Here is a 20,613-nt window from a genome sequence, read left to right on the forward strand (position 1 = left end):
AATACCATTTGTCTTTTGGTGGAAACCTCTTCTGCAATGATGTCAGGTATTTACCATTCTTGCATTTCCTTTATACTTCCGTTTTATTAAAAAAAAGGTGGGGGGGGGACTCAAGTTTCTTTGCCATAATGTAATCACCTGATATAAATTAAAAGCATATTTGCATTTTAAAAAGTGGTAAAATCTAATAAACCACTCTCTAATGGTAAAATTTTAGAGGAATTTGTTTATACTGGGGTCTTCCTCATGTTTTGACTTCAGGTAAACCAGTCCAATTTCCCTCTCTCAAGTCTAAACTCAAATGACCTATCTATTCTCTCTAACTGCTTTTATTTCCTGCCCTCTGGCTATTCTCCCCACTAGGTCTATTGAAATAGGCTTAAGGACACAAATAACATCATCACTAAATCCAAAGGTTTTTCATTAGAACTCTTTCTCTTCCATCTTTTTATGGCATTAAAATTCTTTTTCATTCCTTCTGCATTGAAAAACTATTACACTGAGATTTATGTAACACTATACTTGTTTAGCTCCCCTCCCACTTCTCTATAAAATCATTTTTTTCTCCTTTAAAAGCTTTTCTTCTTTTGATCTCCTAATTGCATGAGGTCTCCATGCTACTACTTGAGCAAATAATACCCATATTTAAAATTGCTACTGGCCCCCCATTATTTATGCCTTCCCAAAGTATGATCTGTGGGACACTGTTCCCAGAAGACTGCATTAAAAAAAAAAGTTCAGTTATCTATGAAACAGACTCACAGACATAGAGAACAGACTTGTGGTTGCCAAGGGGGAGGGTGGGATGGGGGAGGGAAGGATTGGGAGTTTGGGATTAGCAGAGGCAAACTATCATACATAGACTGGATAAACAACAAGGTCCTACTGTATAGCACAGGGAACTATATTCAATATCCTGGAATAAGCCATAATGGAAAAGAACATGAAAAAGAATATATATATATATATGCATGACTGAATCACTTTGCTGTGCAGCAGAAATTAACACAACATTGTAAATCAACTATACTTCAATAAAATAAATTTTAAAAAAAGTTCAGGAACCATGACAAACACTTTTCTTGCCTGTACATTCTAGCAACTATAACATTAAATATTCTCTTTCACGATCTTCCAGATAGAATAACTACATGACAAAATTCTGGCCAATAAGGCATAAATTGAAGTCTATTGACCCTTCGCCCTTCTTCCTGCTTTCAACACGGACTCAAAGTAGAAACTGCAGTAGAAAACTTGTGATTTTGAAGGGAGGGCAAAGTGAGTTGCAGAGATATCAGCTTCCACACTGCAGAGCACTGAACCAAGGCCAGCAACCTCCTGCCTCCTGAGTTCTTGTTATGTAAGATGAACAAACCCCCATTTGTCTGGACTTCCGTAATAAGTGATGTGCATCTTGCAGCTGAACACACTCCTAACTAGATCTAAAAGTGCAAAAGTGGCTCACCTTTTATCTGCGGAGAATACATTCAAAGATCCTCAGTGGATGCCTAAAACCGTGGACAGTACCGAACCCTATATATACGGTTTTTTCCTATACGTACATACCAATGATAAAGTTTAATTTATAAATCAGGCATAGTAAGAGATTAATAACAATAATAAAATAATAATACACGTAATAAAAGTTATGTGAGCGTGGTCTCTTTCTCTCTCTCTCCCACAATATTTTATTGCACAAATTTAATGCCTTTTCCATCTTAACTAAGCACTTTCCATGCTCTGTGGCTGTAATTATTGCAGTTTGAGGTGCGACAGCAAAACCAGCACAAATTTCTTTTTTTTCACAATTTCACAGAAAGGAGATTCGGTCTTACCGTAGATCTTAGCAATCCCAGCATACGATTTCTTTTCTTTCCTCATTGAGAATTTTCAGTTTTTCACTTAAATGAAGCACTTTACAGCTCCTCTCTGGCACATCCAAATCAATAGCATCACTACTTTTGAGCTTGGGGGCCATTATTAAGTAAAGCAAGGGTCTCTTGAACATAAGCGTTGCATTACCCAGACAGTTGATCGGATACTGAGGCGGCTACTAAGTAACAGGTGGGAAACTCCAGACAAAGGGAAGATTTCCATCCACGTGGGATGGAGCAGATGCATGCAAGATTTCATCACGCTACTCAGAAGTTGCATAATTTAAAACGTAAATTGTTTATTTCGGAAATTTTCTATTCGAAAATTTCAGACCATGGTTGACCGTAGGTAACTGAAACCTTGGAAAGGGAAACTGCAGGTAAGGGGGGAGGACTACTGTATGTTCCTCTTGGAACTTCAGAATGCGCCTAAGCATATTAAAGGACGTGAGAAAGACTCAAGAGAAGAAATCTGTTGAATTTTGTGTCTTCTCCTAGACTCATTTGATCAAGGGGCCCTTTTCTTCCTGTATTAATTATTACTATCCCACAGAACTACCGTTCCCTACACTCTTATTTTTCCAAGTGTGATCCCTAGACCAGATTCCTAAATCTGCATCACCTGAAAACTTGTTAAACAACTAGAACAACTGAGGCCCCACCCCAGAATCACTTTAACTAGATGCCCAGGTGATTGGTATGACATTAAAGTTTGAGAAGCCTGCTTTGGAAAGCACTGTTTAGAGGATAAAGTATCAGTACAACTAACCTTAACATCTTTTTTGTTTGTTTGTTTTGTTTTGTTTTGGCGGCCCCGGGAGGCATGTGAGATCTTAGTTTCCTGACCAGGGCTCGAACCCACGGCCCCTGCAGTGGAAGCCAGAGTCTTAGCCACTGGACCGCTAGGGAAGTCCCAACCTTAACATCTTTATGTGACCCATTATTTCAAGACATCTGTTATTATTGTCTCTTAATGCCAACTTCACTAATAATTACGGCTAGTTCTTATTGACTGCTTACTTTGTGCAAGGCATTACTCTAAGTACTTTACTTGTGTAATCCTCAACCCAACCCTATGAGGCAGGTACTATTATAATCTTCATCTAACAGATGAGATTACTGAAGTTCAGAGATGTTAAGCAGCCTACCCAAGGTCACACAGCTATTAGATGGCAGAATCCTTGGTTTAAGGATGTAAGGATCACTAAACCATATTGCCTCTCTAGCCTTTTTTTGTTTCCATGCACTTTTTTTAAAATAATTTTTTTAAATTAATTAATTAATTTGTATTTATTTTTGGCTGTGTTAGGTCTTCGTTTCTGTGAGAGGGCTTCCTCTAGTTGCGGCAAGCGGGGGCCACTCTTCATCGCGGTGTGCGGGCCTCTCACTGTCACGGCCTCTCTTGTTGCGGCGCACAAGCTCCAGATGTGCAGGCTCAGTAGTTGTGGCTCACGGGCCTAGTTGCTCCGCGGCATGTGGGATCTTCCCAGACCAGGGCTTGAACCCGTGTCCCCTGCATTGGCAGGCAGACTCTCAACCGCTGCGCCACCAGGGAAGCCCCTCCATGCGCTTTCTTGCTTTGTGTACTTTACACAAGGATTTCTCTCTGCCTGCAATGATTTCCCACATAACGCCTAGTTAAAAGATCTCAGCTCAAAAAGTTAGTTCTTCTGGGAAACTTCTCTGACCCCCCTCCCCCAAGCCAGGTCAGTTTCCCTGCTATACATCCCCCAGGCACACATTTTTTCTTCATACTTATCAGCTTTTGGAATTATTTATATTTTTGTGATTGTATGGTTAGTGTATGTTTTTAGCCAAAACACTTAGCTTCATGTGGGTTTGAAGTGTGCCCTCTGTGTCTGACACATCCCAGAAGTTGCAGCGTGGGTGCAAAACATTTGACTCAGCATGCGAAGACTTGGACTTGAGTCCTTGTTCCCCTACTTATTAGCTTTGTAACTTTGAGCAATGACAGCCTCTCAGATCCTCAGATTCTCAGCTCTTTTAAATGGGGATCATAATACCTCACAGGACTGGTATAAGAATTAAAATGAGCCTTCTGAAAGAAGTGTGTAATCTACCTAAACATCCTAAAAATACGAGAAAGTGTTTTATAGTGATTAAGATCCTGGGTTGTATTTAAAGTTCTAGCTTTGCAGTCAGAGACCTGAGTTCATTCTCAATTCATAATATTTATTATCCACGCAGTTGATTTGGCAATCCATTATTTGCTGGATTATTTTCAGGTATTTTTAAAACTGCATTCATATGTAAGTTATTATAAATTTATGCTGTGTTATCTCCCAAGTCATGTATGTACTCTATGCTTTTTATTTTTTGTTCAGCAATAATCTCTTATTGTAGTCCTTTGCACGTAGGAATTCAATTAAATAGTAACATAATCTACATTTATTTGGTGAATATCACTTATTTGCTGTACTGAAAGTACATTAATTAATAAAGGCAAGTGAGAATGAAAAGCAGTGCACATAACAATTGCCATCATTATACATGTGAATGTTTAGATTTGCTATTTTCCAAATCACTTAAACCAAGATGAACTGCAGAAATGAAAGCTCAGCAGGGACAATTAAACAATATTTGGAATAAAATCATTTGGCCTAATTTTCATAACCACAGATTTCAAGGAATACCACCATCCATGCCAGGTGTGCCAGACTATCCCATTGTCCGTTTTAGCCGTGTAGGGGCCCGTGTGATATAAACCATTCAGGTTTGCAGAGTGACACCTAGTGGGAGGAAAAATAAACACAAAACAATCACTAGAAAAACACCCTTTGAAACCATTTTATTTTGCTAGCAAATGATTAAAAACATTTTAATTATGAATTCTGCCTTTTTTTTCCTTGGCCACGCTGAGCGGCTTGTGGGATTTTAATTCCCCATCCAGGGATTGAACCCACGCCCTTGGCAGTGAGAGTGTGGCATCCTAACCACTGGACCGCCAGGGAATTCCCTCTGCCATTTTTAGATAAGGGAATATTTATCAGTTTCCAAAAGCCAAGTGATTCTACAACATGTGTTTTTTAAACTGGTGGGTTTTAGTACCATAACAGCTCTCAGGATAAAACCTAGGCCACTTAGAGAGTACTGGTAAAGGAGGAGTTCTGTTCTTAGTAGAAAAGGAAGGAAGGAAGGAAGGGAGGGAGGGAGGGAGGGAAGGAAGGGAGGAAGAAAGAAACAGGAAGAAAGGAAAGAAAGAAAGAAAGAAAGGAAGGAAGGAAGGAAGGAAGGAAGGAAGGAAGGAAGGAAGAAAGGAAGGAAGGAAGGAAGAAAGGAAGGAAGGAAGAAAGAAAAAGAAAAGAGAGAATGGAAGGAAGGAAGGGAGAAAACAAGCAAGCAGAAACATGACCTTGTAAGCCTGAGCCTTAGCAAGAGCAGCATGGCTAAGAAAGCAGGGTGTGGCCCGCTTCTCTATTCGCCAGCTCCCCTGTATATGTTACACTACAGTGTTCATCCGTCTGCTGCCAAGACTTAGCTTTCGGAATTCAAATTCCCTTCCTCCCTCTTAAAAATCACCAGTGTATCGATCATTTTAAGCTCAGGGATAAGAAAACAAAACCTAAACCACCATTTAAAATTTTCCCAGCCATCAGACAATAATCATTTGTCTTAGTTGCTGAGTTAACTTTTTACATTTATTGCTCCAACCTAGATAAGTGGGTTAGGTTATCACACATTTTTAAATGTCCCCCTTCCTCCTTTGGAATCTGTAAATTTTGTTCCTGATATGGATACACTGAGGATAGGTGATAATTTTCTGTGTACTGTTATGAAATTAGTTACTATATATTTATTGATATAACCAATGAAAAGATATCAGACATTAGGACATAAGGAGAACATTCACAAGGAATAGTTCTTAAAATCTTTGGAAAGCACCTAAATTGCTGAATCAAAGAAAGCATATAATTTACCCATAAACGCTGAGTGGCTGGCTTGAATCCCTTGCCCGCCTTGTAATTCTCTCCTGCCGACCGTCCTGACAGTCCTCCTAACTTAAATTGATGCAACTAATCAAAACCATGTATGCTAAATCTGCAAGTGTTAAGAGCCTACTGTGTTTTTAAAACTGCAATGGAAAGTAACGTCAAAAGACAAAACACTCTAAATTGAGCCTCCAGAACATACAATTTGACATATTTCTGTCTTCCTAGAGACACCTACTACATGTACTTTTTTATTTGGTCTGTGATTTGAATGCTATTAGGAAACTGACTCTGGTCAACACAGGAAAACTTAGCAATTCTAAGACCAATTTTCCAGCATCTTCCAGGTTCTAGAACAGCCTGGACTTGAAGCTAGATTGGAAGTTGATTGGGGCTTCCTTGGTGAAGAAGTAGCTGTGAGCACACACATGAGATGCTACACCAGAAAAGCAGAGAAGACGTCAACACTCAGTGATTAGTTTGCTATGCAGAGAAGGAATGCCTTGTAAGTGGAGTATACTTATGAAGTGCCAAGATTTCATGTAAATTGGAAGAACTATGGGACAGAAAAAAAAAGAGTAAGGAGGAAGAGGATGATGGAATTAAACCACAGAAGCAGCAGGTATGGTAGAAGTAGCACTGAGCTCCTGGAACAACTGACTTTTTCTCCAGCTTTTCTGTTTTTCCACCTGCACAGCCTTATCATCTCCTCTGACTCCAAGGATAACGCAGGCTCCTTGGGTGTCTCCAGCAACTGAATTGCCTTTCTTTGTCCTTCCTGAACCCCTATCTTTAAAGTCAAGTAAATCGTTTATTAACCCCCATTAATCTGTGTGCCAGCTGTCTTCAACTGGGTAGGTACTTAGTTTTGATCTCCTGCTAACATTAACAATGTGGTTGTTATTTCCGTGTATGGAATTCTGTTCCAAACCAAACATTAAGGGCTGCTTGCAACTTTGTGAATCATAGATGTTTTACATAATGCTGATATTTCTTACATAAGGCTAACTTAGAACGGGAAGAAAAAGGAAGATGAAGAGAAGCTGATAAAGATGGTTTTAAGAGAACAAGAAAACCACTGGGGAAAAGATTATCAGCACCTTCAACTTGTCAAACAGGAAAGATAACTTTGTTTCTCTGTCTCCTCTCACTGCTGTGTGTGTTCTACTTCCCTTACAAATGACCAAAAATTAAACGGACTCAAACTTTGAAAAAGAGCAAAATCCAGATAAAATAGTGTTTTTACAACTATGTTCAACTTGACACTCCACACTATACACAACAAGCTGTACCTCCATAGAATCTACAACTCTAAAATCAGCACATCACAATAACACAAGATGTTCATAATGAGGATTCTCATGATTTTAGGGAAAACAGACATATGTCTGGTATACCTCCACTTAATAAAACAGAGGATGCTTAAAGTTTTAAAAGTATTTACATAATCAAAAAAATGTTAAAATTTGGATTGTGGAATTTAAATGATTATTCCTCAATTACATGGAAAACACGGCACTCCAGAAATACTCAAGATTCTGTAATGCAAAGTTATTTTGAGGGGGCCCCTGTCTTCTACATAGAAAAGATGTTCAAAGCCCATGTACTGCCTAACAGTCTGAGCACATCTGCTTTGCAGACATAGCAGGCTTATCAGGTTATTTTTAAGGAAGACTGTTTGAATTTTTCCATTCCTGCCTTAACTTTGTGATTACAGCAAAGGGTACTGTCTGGATATCATCTTGGGTGGAGAACTGTTACGGGAATGAGGCATATCTAGCTTAGGGAAGAGAAAACACTGAGGAATACAATAAATACCTTCCTATCCAGCACCCGAAGAGATTATGTTGAAAAAGAATACAATTACTCTGTAGCTACTGAGAAAAAAAACTGGCAAAGTAATAAGAAGGAAGATTTCAAGCAAATAAAAGGAAAATGAAGAAAAATTGATTTAGTACAATCAAAAATGGAATAAGTTTGCTGATAAAGTAACACTGAAGTATTCAATGAGAAGGTGGAATTAGGTTTCAGGAATGTTGTAGAGGAAATTTATGCATTGGAAGGAGCTTGTGTTCAATGATTTAATAAAAGTCACAGTAAATGAAAAGTAGTATTACACAGAAAAAATTACAATAACATGGCCATTTGGGATGACACGAGAAGGTGGAGAGCTACTTGGTTATTAGAACATCGAAAATGTTCTCTATTTCTTTGTGTCAATTTGTGACCCACTACTTATGATAACTCACCCATAATTCAGTTTGCAAAGAATCTTTGTAAAAGCAGTAATTTGATTTATTTCTATGATGTATCTTTCAAGCTTTACTAATGTACACAATGAACAAATCCTTAAAGCGACTTCATCACTTAAGAATTCTTATAGGGGCTTCCCTGGTGGCGCAGTGGTTGAGAGTCTGCCTGCCAATGCAGGGGACACGGGTTCGAGCCCTGGTCTGGGAAGATCCCAAATGCCACGGAGCAACTAGGCCCGTGAGCCACAACTACTGAGCCTGAGCGTCTGGAGCCTGTGCTCCGCAACAAGAGAGGCCACGACAGTGAGAGGCCCGAGCACCGCGATGAAGAGTGGCCCCCGCTCGCAGCAACTAGAGAAAGCCCTCGCACAGAAACGAAGACCCAACACAGCCAAAAAGAAAGAAAGAAAGAAGCTTTCATTTTAAAAAAGAAAAAAAAAAAGAATTCTTATAAAGATGATTATTTAATAATACCAGGATCACAAAGAAGACCAACATTACCTCATATATTATAATTAATGCCCACCAGTGAGCAATCATCAACGCCACTACAGCTATGTTTATAAAATGTCAAACCTGTTAAACCACCAGCCAGACTGATCTTCTTTTGCACAGTTCCCTTCGTAGTTGTCATTATCTCTGTCCCATGTGCTGAATTTCATTCTTTTGTGACTGGCCCACCATTGCACTTCAGGATGAAAATTCCCTGCAAGGGAGTCTCCAGCTGTTCCAGAATATTCCCCAATATGCAAATCATAGGAATTCTAAAGGAAAAGAGGTGACTTCCATTATCAGTTGTTACTATTTTACCAGGCTTATTTAATAAATAAAAGATTAGGTTCTATTGCATATTTTTGTTTCCCCTGACTTCAGGTTTATATTGTATGTTTTACATGTTAATTCATGATGTTAGTTATTTGAAAATGTTCATACCTTTTCATCTCCAACTTTGAAATTTCTATATTGTGCATAACGGCTATTTTTTTCAAAATCTGCAAGGTTGATTTTTAATGTGTAGTCTCCTGAAAAAAAAAAAGAAATCATAGTTGTTTTTTTTTTTTAATGTGTGAGATGACACTGACTTAGGCTTAAAAACAATTTGCGGCTCTATTTTACTTAGACCATTTCCTTCTGCCATGAGTCAGTTTTCAAAGAATAAGCAGTGACTCCATTGTATTTACAACGTGAGTGTTTTATTGTGTATTTTACTCGAAAAAAATTAGGGACGCAATATTAAAGGTAGAACATTTCTACTACATCTATCACAGGTAAAAGCCAGTGTAATTCACTTGGCAAAGAACAACAGAAAGCAAGTCATTTTTTAGTAAATAGATTAAGAAATCTAACAATGAAAGAAGTTTTAAGATGTTTAAACGTTTATCCTCTTTTTCTTACTTTTGGTAAGAATGTTGATCTTAAATATAAATAATGACTGAAATAGTTGATATCATCAAGTAATCATCTTTTCTTCATTGTCCCATCATTTGCAAATAACAAAGACTATTCTTCTTTCAGAAACAGAACTATTGTCAGGAACATAAAAAAGTTATAAATCAAACTAACTGTTAGATAATAACTATATTCAATCCTCCTACTTCGATAAATAAACTTTCACAGTGACCTGTAAGATCAGGTTTGAATTTAGTCTTGGCCGCCTCCCAGTTCCAGGCCGGAACATGGAGACACGGCATGCAGACCTGGTCTGTGGTCTACCTCACTTCTCTTCCACCTCTGTCTCCATCACACACAGCAAGGGGCTTTGCCCACACGCATGGGCGTTCCAGGCTGCACACCCACGCTCTTTTTACACCAAAATAAAAGCTCTTTCTTTACCTCCCCTCAGACTTAGGGGTGCACACACCAGCTGTATAATTGTCCCACAGTGGAGACAGATGAAGAAGAGGCATGAGCAGGTCCTGGAGACAAGTTCAAGGCTTCTTGGGCAGGGAATGCTGGATTCGCCATCACTGGAGCGAGTCTGGGAGGCACTCTGGCCCCACAGATTCCTTGTCCCAGGGAGCTCTCTAAAGTGGGGTTTCAAGGAAGAGGCCACTTTCATCTGATCAAAACGTACTAAATGTTATGTGAGCTAAGACTGCAAAGGGGACAAGAGCAGTAACACAGGCTAAGTCAAGACTCCTAAAAAAAGTGCTTTGTATTATAGAAGAGATTCAGACTTTTAGGTAACCATCTAAATATCTCTTTGGTCAATGAGTAAATAAAAGTTCAATTACAGACCATTTCTAAATTAACTTTATTGCAAACACTTCAGCCAAAATTTGTATAATGGGGATAAAGCTCTTTTCAGAGGCAACTCCTTAGCCTTAAAGGCTCTCATAATTAATAAATGCAAGGACAAAGGCACTGTTTCTCCTTGGGATGATGTGATATGCAGTTGTGATGCCTGGAACTGATCAATACATTTTTGCTACCATGAGAGTAGCCAGCCTGAAACACCAATCAAAACCTGAAGGGGAAGCAGATGTGTTGGCAAAGCGCATCTGGGCAAATAAACACTTAATAATAACTTGAAAAATAATAACTTTGAATTTTGTATGTTTAGAAGGAGCCAAAGGTTACTTCTTGGGGTTTTCATAGTTTCAACAATAAATCAGATGCATTTTAATGTGTGAAAGAAACAGAAGATGGTATGATAAATGTTATATATCTATCATAAAACACTTAAAAGTAGGATAATAAATACACTGAAATTTAGAGAGCACTGATCACAAGAAGAATATACAAAGAAAGCATTAGATGTCTAGGATTATCCATCCTCTCTGAGTTACTATTCTGGTGTCTCAAAGATCTCTATAATTATAATCATACTATTATGAATATAGAAACACCAATCACTTTCCTTAACTTATTTGGAAAAAATAAACCCTTGCTCTTACATTTAGTGCATTGCCAGTGTGATTTAGCATGTTTTCTTGAGCAATACAGTTGCCTTTTATGAAACATTAAGAATCAGATTTGACTGGAACTGACTACAATCTGAGATAGCAACTAAGGTAAGGAAGGTAAAGGATTGGAGCAAAAGAACACGGGAAAGAGAAGCTTGGAAAATGTATTATTAAACTAGTGATATTTTAGACAAATATTGAACTCTAGTTAAAGATATCCATGCAAAAACATATAGGGGGAATTTTACAGATGTACACAATTTACTTTGAAATATGTCCAAAAAAATGGATTGATGGATGGATAGATGGATAGTTATGGGATTAAAATGTTAATGTAAAATCTAGGTGGTAGGTTGAAACTTTTCCCAGTTGTGCTGTGTCTTGGAAATTTTTCAAAATAAAATTTGGAAATGGAATGGGAACAAAAATATTTAGTATATTGTGGTATTTGATTCCAAAAAACTGCCATAATTCCTCAATTCTCCACCTTTCCCTATGCAATGCAACTTCGTAACTCCTCCCATTAAGTATATTTCCTTTCCCCTTACATCTGAGTTGGTCCTGTGACTTGCTTTCACCAATAGAAGGCAGTGAAAGTGACTGTGTGCCATTTCTGAGTCTGGGTCTCAAGAAAGTTATGTGCTTCCACTGTCTCTCTTGGAACTCTGCCTCTGCTTCAAGAGCAAGTCCAGACTAGCCAGCTGGAAGATGAGAGACCAAATGGAGTGAGCTGAAGCATTCTCTCCAAGGCTAGCCTAGAACAGCCAGCCTCCAGTTGACCAGGAAGTTGATCACCAACCCATGAGCAAGCTGAGCCAAGACCAGCAGAGCCCAGCCCTGATCAGCAAAGCCACCCAGCCAACCTGTAGATCTGTGAGAAATAAGAAACAGTTGTTGTTTTAAGCCACTAAATTTATGTCTTGTTACACAGTTTTATTGTGCCAGCAGATAACTGATACAATATATATGTTTTGAGGCGCTCAGGGCATTTAAAAAGAATGATTATAACATTAGCTTTCCTTCCAAGAAACAGAACAAAAATATATGAGAAATCTCCCTCCCACAACCCAGGTGCAAGGAGCCACATTTTACAAAGGGAATTATTGCCCAAAAGCGATCATTGCCATCTGCAAATCATAGTAGTTACTGAATTAGTTCTATTGCCTATGATTTAGTGAAAAACATTTGTGTTCTTTTTATTGTATTTCAGATGAAGTTGATATTAGGCAAACCTTACCTTGTGTAGTCAATAAGTGAAGATTTCTATTACCCAGCCAATATTCACCATTTTTTTGGACAAAATTTCCAAAGCCATTTTCATAGTCATTCCAGTCTCTAAAAAATTAAAGTGAAAGCTGACTTTAGCAAAATCCAAATGGACCTTTGCAGTGCCCAAGGTGTACACCTCCACCCCTACCCCCAATATTTTCTTGATTAGCTAATGTATTTTATTATTATTAAGAGAGAATGAAATTCTGTCTAATTAATACACTTCAGGATATAATAAAAAAGGCTTAACTTATTGTAAACCTCACATTTCCCACTCCAAATAAATCCTTATGGCATACTTAACACACCTGTTAAAGTTCTCACTGCCATCAGATCGTCTCTGAATTACAGTCCATCCTCCTCCATCGGACATGTCACAATAAACAGAGAATTCTGCTGGGCTCTGGAGAGGTTTGATTTGGTAAAATCCACTCTGCTTATACCCATCATTGAAAATCTCTGAACAATCTGTTTGGAAAACAAGGTAATGTAGTATTTGTTATCTTTTTTTTTTAAAGGGAGCCTCTGAATGAGATTACTCAATACTAATGGAGAGAGATAAATACATGATGTAGATAAGCAGCTGTTTAAAACTGAATCTTGTACATCTTCCAGTGGCTATTAGGAAATTCTTATTTCTTTTCCTAGTATTTAATTAGCATCTGCCTTCTTGATATGATCATGGAAAAAATAAAACAGTGAAACATGTATCTGGTTTTTCATTTCTGATTCTTGTAGAAAACAATTAAAAGTATATGTTTCAGTTAAGCACAGTATATTTAGGTGAAACTTATAGCTTTATCAGACAGAACAGAGGAAATTTTCTCTCCTGTGACACTAAAATGAAAGTAGAAATACAACATCAAACAAATAATTTAATATAGATTATCTTGACTTAGAGCATTATAAATCATTCTGAACATCTGGAAGTGAACTCAAAATAGTAATCTTCTGGTTAGATTCTTATAACCTCCCAGTCTCACCAGAATTTTTACTAACCCACTGAAATTTATAACAGTCCATGCATTCTTAGATGTTTTTGCTGAAAATTGCAAGATTCTACTTTTGTCCCCACAGTCTCCTTTGCTATGGTATTTCTTTGACCCCTGAAGCAAACATAGCTACCAGTTTGTCACCAAAAAGTAGTATCTGTTTCTTAAACCACTTGAGGGTGGGATAAATTAATATCTATTGGGTCTTATCTAGGCTGATCTGTACTGACTTCGAGAATATGGCAAGTATGGACTCACTGTTATTTAGACGCCCAGGAAGCTATGTTTTAGGGTAGTTGAATTCGTGGCCACTGTAAAGAGATAGTTTTGAAGGATACCCAGTCACAGACTTTTGGATAAAAATACTATAATTTAACATCACAAACTTTCAAATTTTACCCTTATCATTTTGTTTATTTCCCTCCTTTTTTAAAAAAAAATTTTCTACAATTCTGTAACTATGTATGGCAATGGATGTTGACTAGACTTACCGTGGTGATTATTTCACAATACATACAAATATCAAATCATTATGTCATACACCAGAAACTAATATAATGTTTTATGTTCAACTGTACCCAATAAAATATTTCTCTTCCTGATGGAATAATTCCATTCTTTTAGCATATTTTAAGTTCTTTCTTCACTTTCATTGTTTTGATGTCAAATTGTCTACAACAATTTTGTTACAAATAAAATATACTCCACGTTAAATAGATTGAATAGCCAATAGGAATCAGAAGAGAAATGAAAATGAAGACCCTTCATCACTTTCTAAAAACCCTTATCAGGTTGAGACCAATCATATGCTACTGCTTTGGTGAAATGTTCATTTTTCTAATGATTTAGGCTTTATTCATATATTTATTTTTGAGATTCAGAAGCCCAAGTGTTCTTTATACATGCTGGATTATTTTTTAAAAATCCTGTTTTGGCAATTAAACAAGCAGAAAAACAATGGGAAAATGATTATCTAAAATTAGTTCAATGTTATTCAAAAGCTTACATCTGTGATCAAGTATATCACACAACATTTTTCATTCAAGTAAGCAGATTTTAACGTTGTTAGGAAAGGAGCTCTTTGCTTACATTTAATTACCTACCAAAGAGCTGAATAGTAAAGACTCACAAGTTCCAGACTATTTTCCAAGCAAATATGAAAATGATTACTATAACATTTGCCTCTGGAAAACTCTGTGAATATGGAGTTTTCAGCCAACATTTTCTATTTGTTTTTATTTTATGCCAACTCTGAGTTTAAGTTTTTAAAAATTTTTTCTTCTTCCCAGAGGAAAATGCCAAACACAACTTAAGATCCAGAGGAAGGATTTCAACTGAAAAAACAAAAACAAAACCCCAACAAATAAATAAACATCAAAAAAGTGCCAGTAGCTCAATTGCTTATAGCAAATAAGTTAAGGAGCCTGCCTTGGGGAAATGTGACTTACACTGTGATAGAAAGTTCAAGCAATGTAGTGTTTAAAATATTAGCTAAATATTTTAAACTACTATGATTTTCAAAATGTTTCGACCCACTCAACGTCCCCAAGAATAGGCAGGAGAAGGGTTAAAGAGCTCTGTGTTCATGGGAGTTTAAAAAAAAAAAAAGAATTTTTGGATACTTACGTAATGCTAGAGGGAGGCCAAGGATACCTGCCCTCTGTTTGATAAACACTGTGTTAAACTGGGTGAGGTGAACACTTTCTCTGATCATGCAGAAAGCAAGCCATTTTGGAAGGCTGAATGTTGAAGCTTCTAAAAGTGCCATGACAGCCTGCCAAATGCCAAACGAGCTTCTTCCTCTTGTCCCAGAATGGTGGCTGAGCCCAAAGCTGAGCACCAAAGGCACCAAGTACCCCACATTCTAAACTCACAGAAAGGCCAGCATGAACTCAGCCATCATGCCACAGAGCATGCTGGGGAATGCCGGAACTGGCCCTACCACTGCCATCCTTACCCCCAGGCAACATAAGGTAAAACTTAAGAGGAGAGAGAGGATGTTGCAGAATTCTTGTAGGGGAGGGTTGGTGGGCTCTTTCCTCTGAAAACAAGGGAGAGAAGATATAATAATGTAGACATTCATTGAGCTAAACGCTAAATGCTTTTGTAATCATGTTACATGTATTAACTCATTTGCTCTTTTTTAAAAATTTTTTATTTATTTATTTTTGGCTGCATTGGGTCTTTGTTGCTGCGCATGAGCTTTCTCTAGTTGCGGCAAGTGGGGGCTACTTTGTTGCGGTGCACGGGCTTCTTTTTGCAGTGGCTTCTCTTGTTGCAGAGCATAGGCTCTAGGTGCGCGGGCTCAGTAGTTGTGGCGCACGGGCTTAGTTGCTCCATGGCATGTGGGATCTTCCCAGACCAGGGATCGAACCCGTGTCCCCTGCGTTGGCAGGTGGATTCTTAACCACTGCACCACCAGGGAAGTCCAACTCATTTGATCTTTACAACAAAGAGATAGGTCTTCTTATCACTTCCATGTTACAGATGAGGAATATGAGGCACATAGAGGTCAAGTACTTGCTCAAAGGCCATGGCTAGCAAGGGCAACTGGACTTTGAAACCAGGCTTTGGACTCTCTACATGAACCACTACACATACTGCCTTGAGAGACTGTCTCATAAAGATTGGGGCTCCTGCAGAAGGGGGCATGGTTAAACTAGTGGTCTTGGCTGAACAGATGTAATACCAAAGGCTGTTGTGATTGTCACCAATTAGTGTGAATTTGGTACTACAATCTTTTAATGTAGGCACATAATTCAATCACACCCAAAAGATTAAAAAAATACATTTAATTATATGTTGTATAAAAATGGTGGTGATGTGATGTATTGGGAGACTGGGATTGACATGTATACACTGATGTGTATAAAATGGGTGACTAATAAGAACCTGCTGTATAAAAAAAATAAATAAAATTAAATTCAAAAAAAAAAAAAAGATACTGAGATAGGAGGTAGATGGGGCCCTGGGCTGGACAGCTGGAGTTTGTCCAACAGGAGTAAATTGGAGCTTTGTTTTCCCTGACACTCCAAAGACAAAGGGCAAGAGCTGAGCTCTGCTAGAGTAAAGAGATAAGATGACCACATCTATTACCTCCCCGACTGCATATGTGCAGAAAAGCTCCTCAGGGGTCAAAAAGGGAGGGGCACGACCCCATAATAAATGTTGTCAAATCTCCCACAGGCCTCTGCACTGAAATCCATCTTGGCAAAAAGATGTGCATGCGTGTTGGAGAGATTTCTAGGGCAGGTCAGGTGTGAAAAAAGAAACAAGATAACTGGCCAAAGGTAAACAAAGACCTGGAAGAACTGCCTTACATAAATGATTTAACCCCTTCTTTACTGCGCTCCTCATTAGGGAGGACACCCACACCCTTTCTCTCTGGGTGTGTATTTCTGCCTTGCTTCTGTCTTAAATAAATAAACCGTTTCTCTGTGTGCTCCCCCACATGTTATGCTGTGTCTCTAATAATAAACTTTGTACCTGTTTTTGCAAAAAAAAAAAAAAAAAAATCATGTGATTTGTGCATTGTTTTCAAAAATTGCTAGGTTGTATGTAATTAGGCATTTTCTACTATGAGATGAATTAGAATTCAGAAAATAATTGATTTAGTAATAATACATTAACTTGTAAATAAGAACAAAGAAATTTATTTCTACAGATCATATACATGAATATTTAATTTTTTAATTTAAGGAGACCAAAAACATACACTTTGGTGTGAGCAAATTTTTATATATTTTATATAATATTATATATTATATATTTTCTTAGAATTTATGTCTTATTATATATTTTATTTATTCAGTGTTTGCCCTTGGTAGGCTCTCTAGTACTATTTTCCTATATGCTGAAAAATAAAATACAATTGAACTGGATTTATATTTCATAGCTTAATCCTCCTTCTCCTCCTTCATGCTTGCCTCACCATAAACACATCATCATAAAAACAGATCTACTGACTTCTGGAATTTTTTTAGCTGTTATACCCAGAAGCAGTCATCTAGAATGTCTATTATCTATCTTATTATACATGCTATAATTTTATAACACACACACACACACACACACACACACACACTATAATAGTTTGTCTAGACCCTGTCCATATGACTCTTCTACCCAACTCCTACTTATACAGTCAGTTCTGCTCTGTCCTTGGTATTTCAATTTCCTAGTAACTGATGTCTTGCCTTACTCCTTGGTGACCTCTTGTTTCCTAAGTTCTGCTCCCAGCACTCTCAACACAGGGGTGAGAGTTTTAGTGCTTAAACCTCACTCTTCCCAGGACTGGTTGCACAGTCCCTGTAACAAACACCCAACTGCCTGCCTCCTGCCATTATCTGGCACTTGAATCTGTGTTGACAACCCACTCAGACTGTTTAAATAGACACCCTGGATCTTGAGCTTGGTTTGGTATTTGGAATAATGGTACTTTTTTTTTTTTCAGCCGCACCACGCAGCTTGTGGGATCATAGTTCCCCGACCAGGGATCGGGCCAGGCCATGGCTGTGAAAGTGCCGAGTCCTAACTACTGGACCGCCAGGGAATTTCCTGGTACTTCTTCTCTTACATTGATCAGTTCCTTGCCCTTGAGATCAGTATTGTTCCTACTTTTGGAATCACATATCCTTTGCAGACCAACCTGTTACCTTCCTCTGAGTTGTTATTCAAATAAATATCTTGTTTTACTCCATGAGTACATTTGAAGCATCTGCCCTCTCTTTTTTTTTCCATCTGATTTGTTCCACCAATTAAATTTTTAAAATATATATTGAACATTCACAATATGCCAATCATCACATTAGATGCTAAAGGTACCAGTACCTAGACAGTTTAGCAGGAGATAGACAATTAAGCATGCAGTGACAATACTCCATGATAAATGCTGAGATAGAAAAGTAGGGACTTCCCTGGTGGTCCAGTGGTAAAGAATCCGCCTTCCAACGCAGGGGACGCAGGTTCCATCCCTGGTCAGGGAACTAAGATCCCACATGCCGCGGGGCAACTAAGCCTGTGCGCCACAACTGTTGAGCTCGCATGCCTAACTAGAGAGCCCGCGTGCTGCAAACTACAGAGCTCGTGAGCCCTGGAGCCCACGTGCCACAACTACAGAGAAGCCTGCACACCACAACGAAGAGCCCGCACGCCACAACAAAAGATCCTGCGTGCCTCAACAAAGATTCCACGTGCCACAACTGAGACCCGATGCAGCCAAAAATAAATAAATAATAAATAAATCTTTTAAAAAAAAAAAAGAAAGAAAAGTAAAGGGTGCTTTTGGAGTACATGGAAGTGGTGCCTAATTCAGTCTTGAGGGTCAGGAAGTTTCCTGAAGGGCTAAACTGGGGTCCGAAGGATGAATAACAGGAGTCAGCCCAGGGGACAGGATTGAGTAGGGAAGATGTTCCAGACAGAGAAAATGGCTAATGTAAAGTTCCAAGGAGAGCAGGGTGCTGTTGAGAAACTGAAGTAAGTTACTGTACCTGGAATGTAACATGCAAAAGAGAAGCATGAAAACAGATCATGTCAAAATGCCGTGTACTTCTGATCCCATAGCTATGCAGCCTCCACAAAGCCAGCACACGCGTAACACCAGTGCTCTCTCTGCCAGGCAATCCCCTCCAGCACCAAAGATACTTCTAACTCCTTATCATTCTACTTTGAGCCCCTGTGGTCTAGAGGCAGCGTCAGCCCTGGAATCAAAGACTCCCCTTCACGCTTACAGCCTCTTCTCTCTCCTATCCTTGTACCACTCCCACTCTTCTCTTTTCCCTAGCTTTGATTATGCACTTGGGGGTTTTCATGGCTGCTTTCTCGGACCTCCCTGCCCCAGCCCTGACCCCTCTTCTGACCAGGGGGGCTACAGGAGAGAGAACAACAGGGGCTGAGGGTGACAGCAGCAAATTCAAGGTCATGCTGGAAGTTAGGTCAAATTTAAATGGCAAAGACTTTATATCCATTCTTCCCAAGGAAATTGGGGTAGGCAAGAAATAGATACGGTAGATATAGATAAATCTTTTCATTTTTGTCAGAATCCCTTGTAGTTTTGTATCTAGTTTATTGTGTAACAATTTATCTTTGAAACATAAAAAAAGTAATGATAGCTATATTTATGAGTACTGACTGTGTGCCAGGCACAGTTCTCATTGTTTTACATGTATTTATTCATTTAATTCTCAAAATTCTCTAAATTAGATACTGTGATTATCCCCATTTTACAACTGAGAAAATTGAGGCCTAGAGAAGTTAAACAAATTGCCTGAAGACCATTGTTAGTAGTGCTACAATCCATTCTCCAAACAATAGGCAAGACTTAACCTTGCTTTAAAATAGACTATTATATGTGTTTGGGTGACTAAGGGCAGGGACATCCACAGAGGGCAGACCCAGGCCATTATGATGGAGCCCGGAGTCGGTGTGTAATCTACTTTGTTTCTATAACAGCCTCTGCTATTCCTCTAGGAAAATTCACTGGCAACAGCGATCCTTCCGGTGTTTCTTCTGTAGAGTCGGTTATGTCAGAACATGCCAGTTTCATGGGCTGCCTGTCTGGTTTTACACTTAGCGGGGGAAGCACACATGTTATTCCCACTTCGCCGCTGGCTAGGCGCCCGTGGCTCCAGATTGAACTGGGCTTCTTAGAAGAATTAAGCCAATGCTTGATAGCCCCGGCATAATACGGCCACTAGCTGACCACAGACATGGGCAGTGGATGGGGCCAGTTGGCTGCTACTTCTGGTGGATGCAGCTCTTGACCAGGCGCTATAATGGAATGATTTTAGGTCTCAGGCGGATCTGTTGTGTTAGACTTGAAAGAGGTCCAGTACCCATGTTTTTTCAATGTGTAGAATTAGTAAATGTAATGTCTCTTTAAATCTATGAGCATATCTCAGAATGGCAACCTCATTTCTCCCCACCCTGTGCTTGGTAGAAGGAGATGAGAAACTCTGAGGACGGCAGGTCTGATTTACTACTTTGTGGCGGGGAGCAGATGCCCAAGCCATGCACACCCCAGGCGCTGTCCAGGAAGGCACCCTCCACCGCCCCACTGGCTGCAGTGTCCTTCCAGCATCCTCTGTTGATCCTCAAGCGCCCCTGTGGGAGGAACACGCTGGATTACGTCTTTCATTGAGCAACATCTCCTGGAAAGTACATTATCTTGATGATGGTAGACACTCTTTTGAAGACGGCACATTTTATTCCTTGAAAGGGCTTCCTCATTTGTACCAGTCACTGACAATCTGTTCCTCAAAAAGATCATCCCCCATCAGGCGTTTAAAGACACATGATCTTGACTGACACGGAACATGTCTCCTGGATTTAGGGAGCGATGTTAAAATCTGCCTGTCCACTCTCTCCTTGAT

At 38.9% G+C, this 20,613-nt stretch overlaps 1 protein-coding gene across 3 annotated transcripts in view; it reads right to left on the minus strand.

Annotated features, from left to right (window-relative positions):
* Positions 1–4,265: 4,265 nt before the first annotated feature.
* Positions 4,266–20,613, minus strand: part of FGL1 (fibrinogen like 1) — a 56,356-nt gene continuing 40,008 nt past the window's right edge. For all 3 annotated transcript variants that reach the window (XM_082444538.1, XM_082444537.1, XM_082444539.1), the window contains exons 4-8: positions 12,560–12,719; positions 12,220–12,317; positions 9,010–9,098; positions 8,653–8,840; positions 4,266–4,624 (exon numbers count right to left, since the gene is read on the minus strand). In XM_082444538.1, the coding sequence (XP_082300664.1) occupies positions 4,465–4,624; positions 8,653–8,840; positions 9,010–9,098; positions 12,220–12,317; positions 12,560–12,719 (695 nt within the window). In that variant the 3' untranslated portion in view covers positions 4,266–4,464. The remainder of the gene's footprint in view (positions 4,625–8,652; positions 8,841–9,009; positions 9,099–12,219; positions 12,318–12,559; positions 12,720–20,613) is intronic.

This window comes from Balaenoptera physalus, assembly GCF_965194825.1.
Source record: "Balaenoptera physalus genome assembly, chromosome: 21".
Taxonomy (NCBI): domain Eukaryota; kingdom Metazoa; phylum Chordata; class Mammalia; order Artiodactyla; family Balaenopteridae; genus Balaenoptera; species Balaenoptera physalus.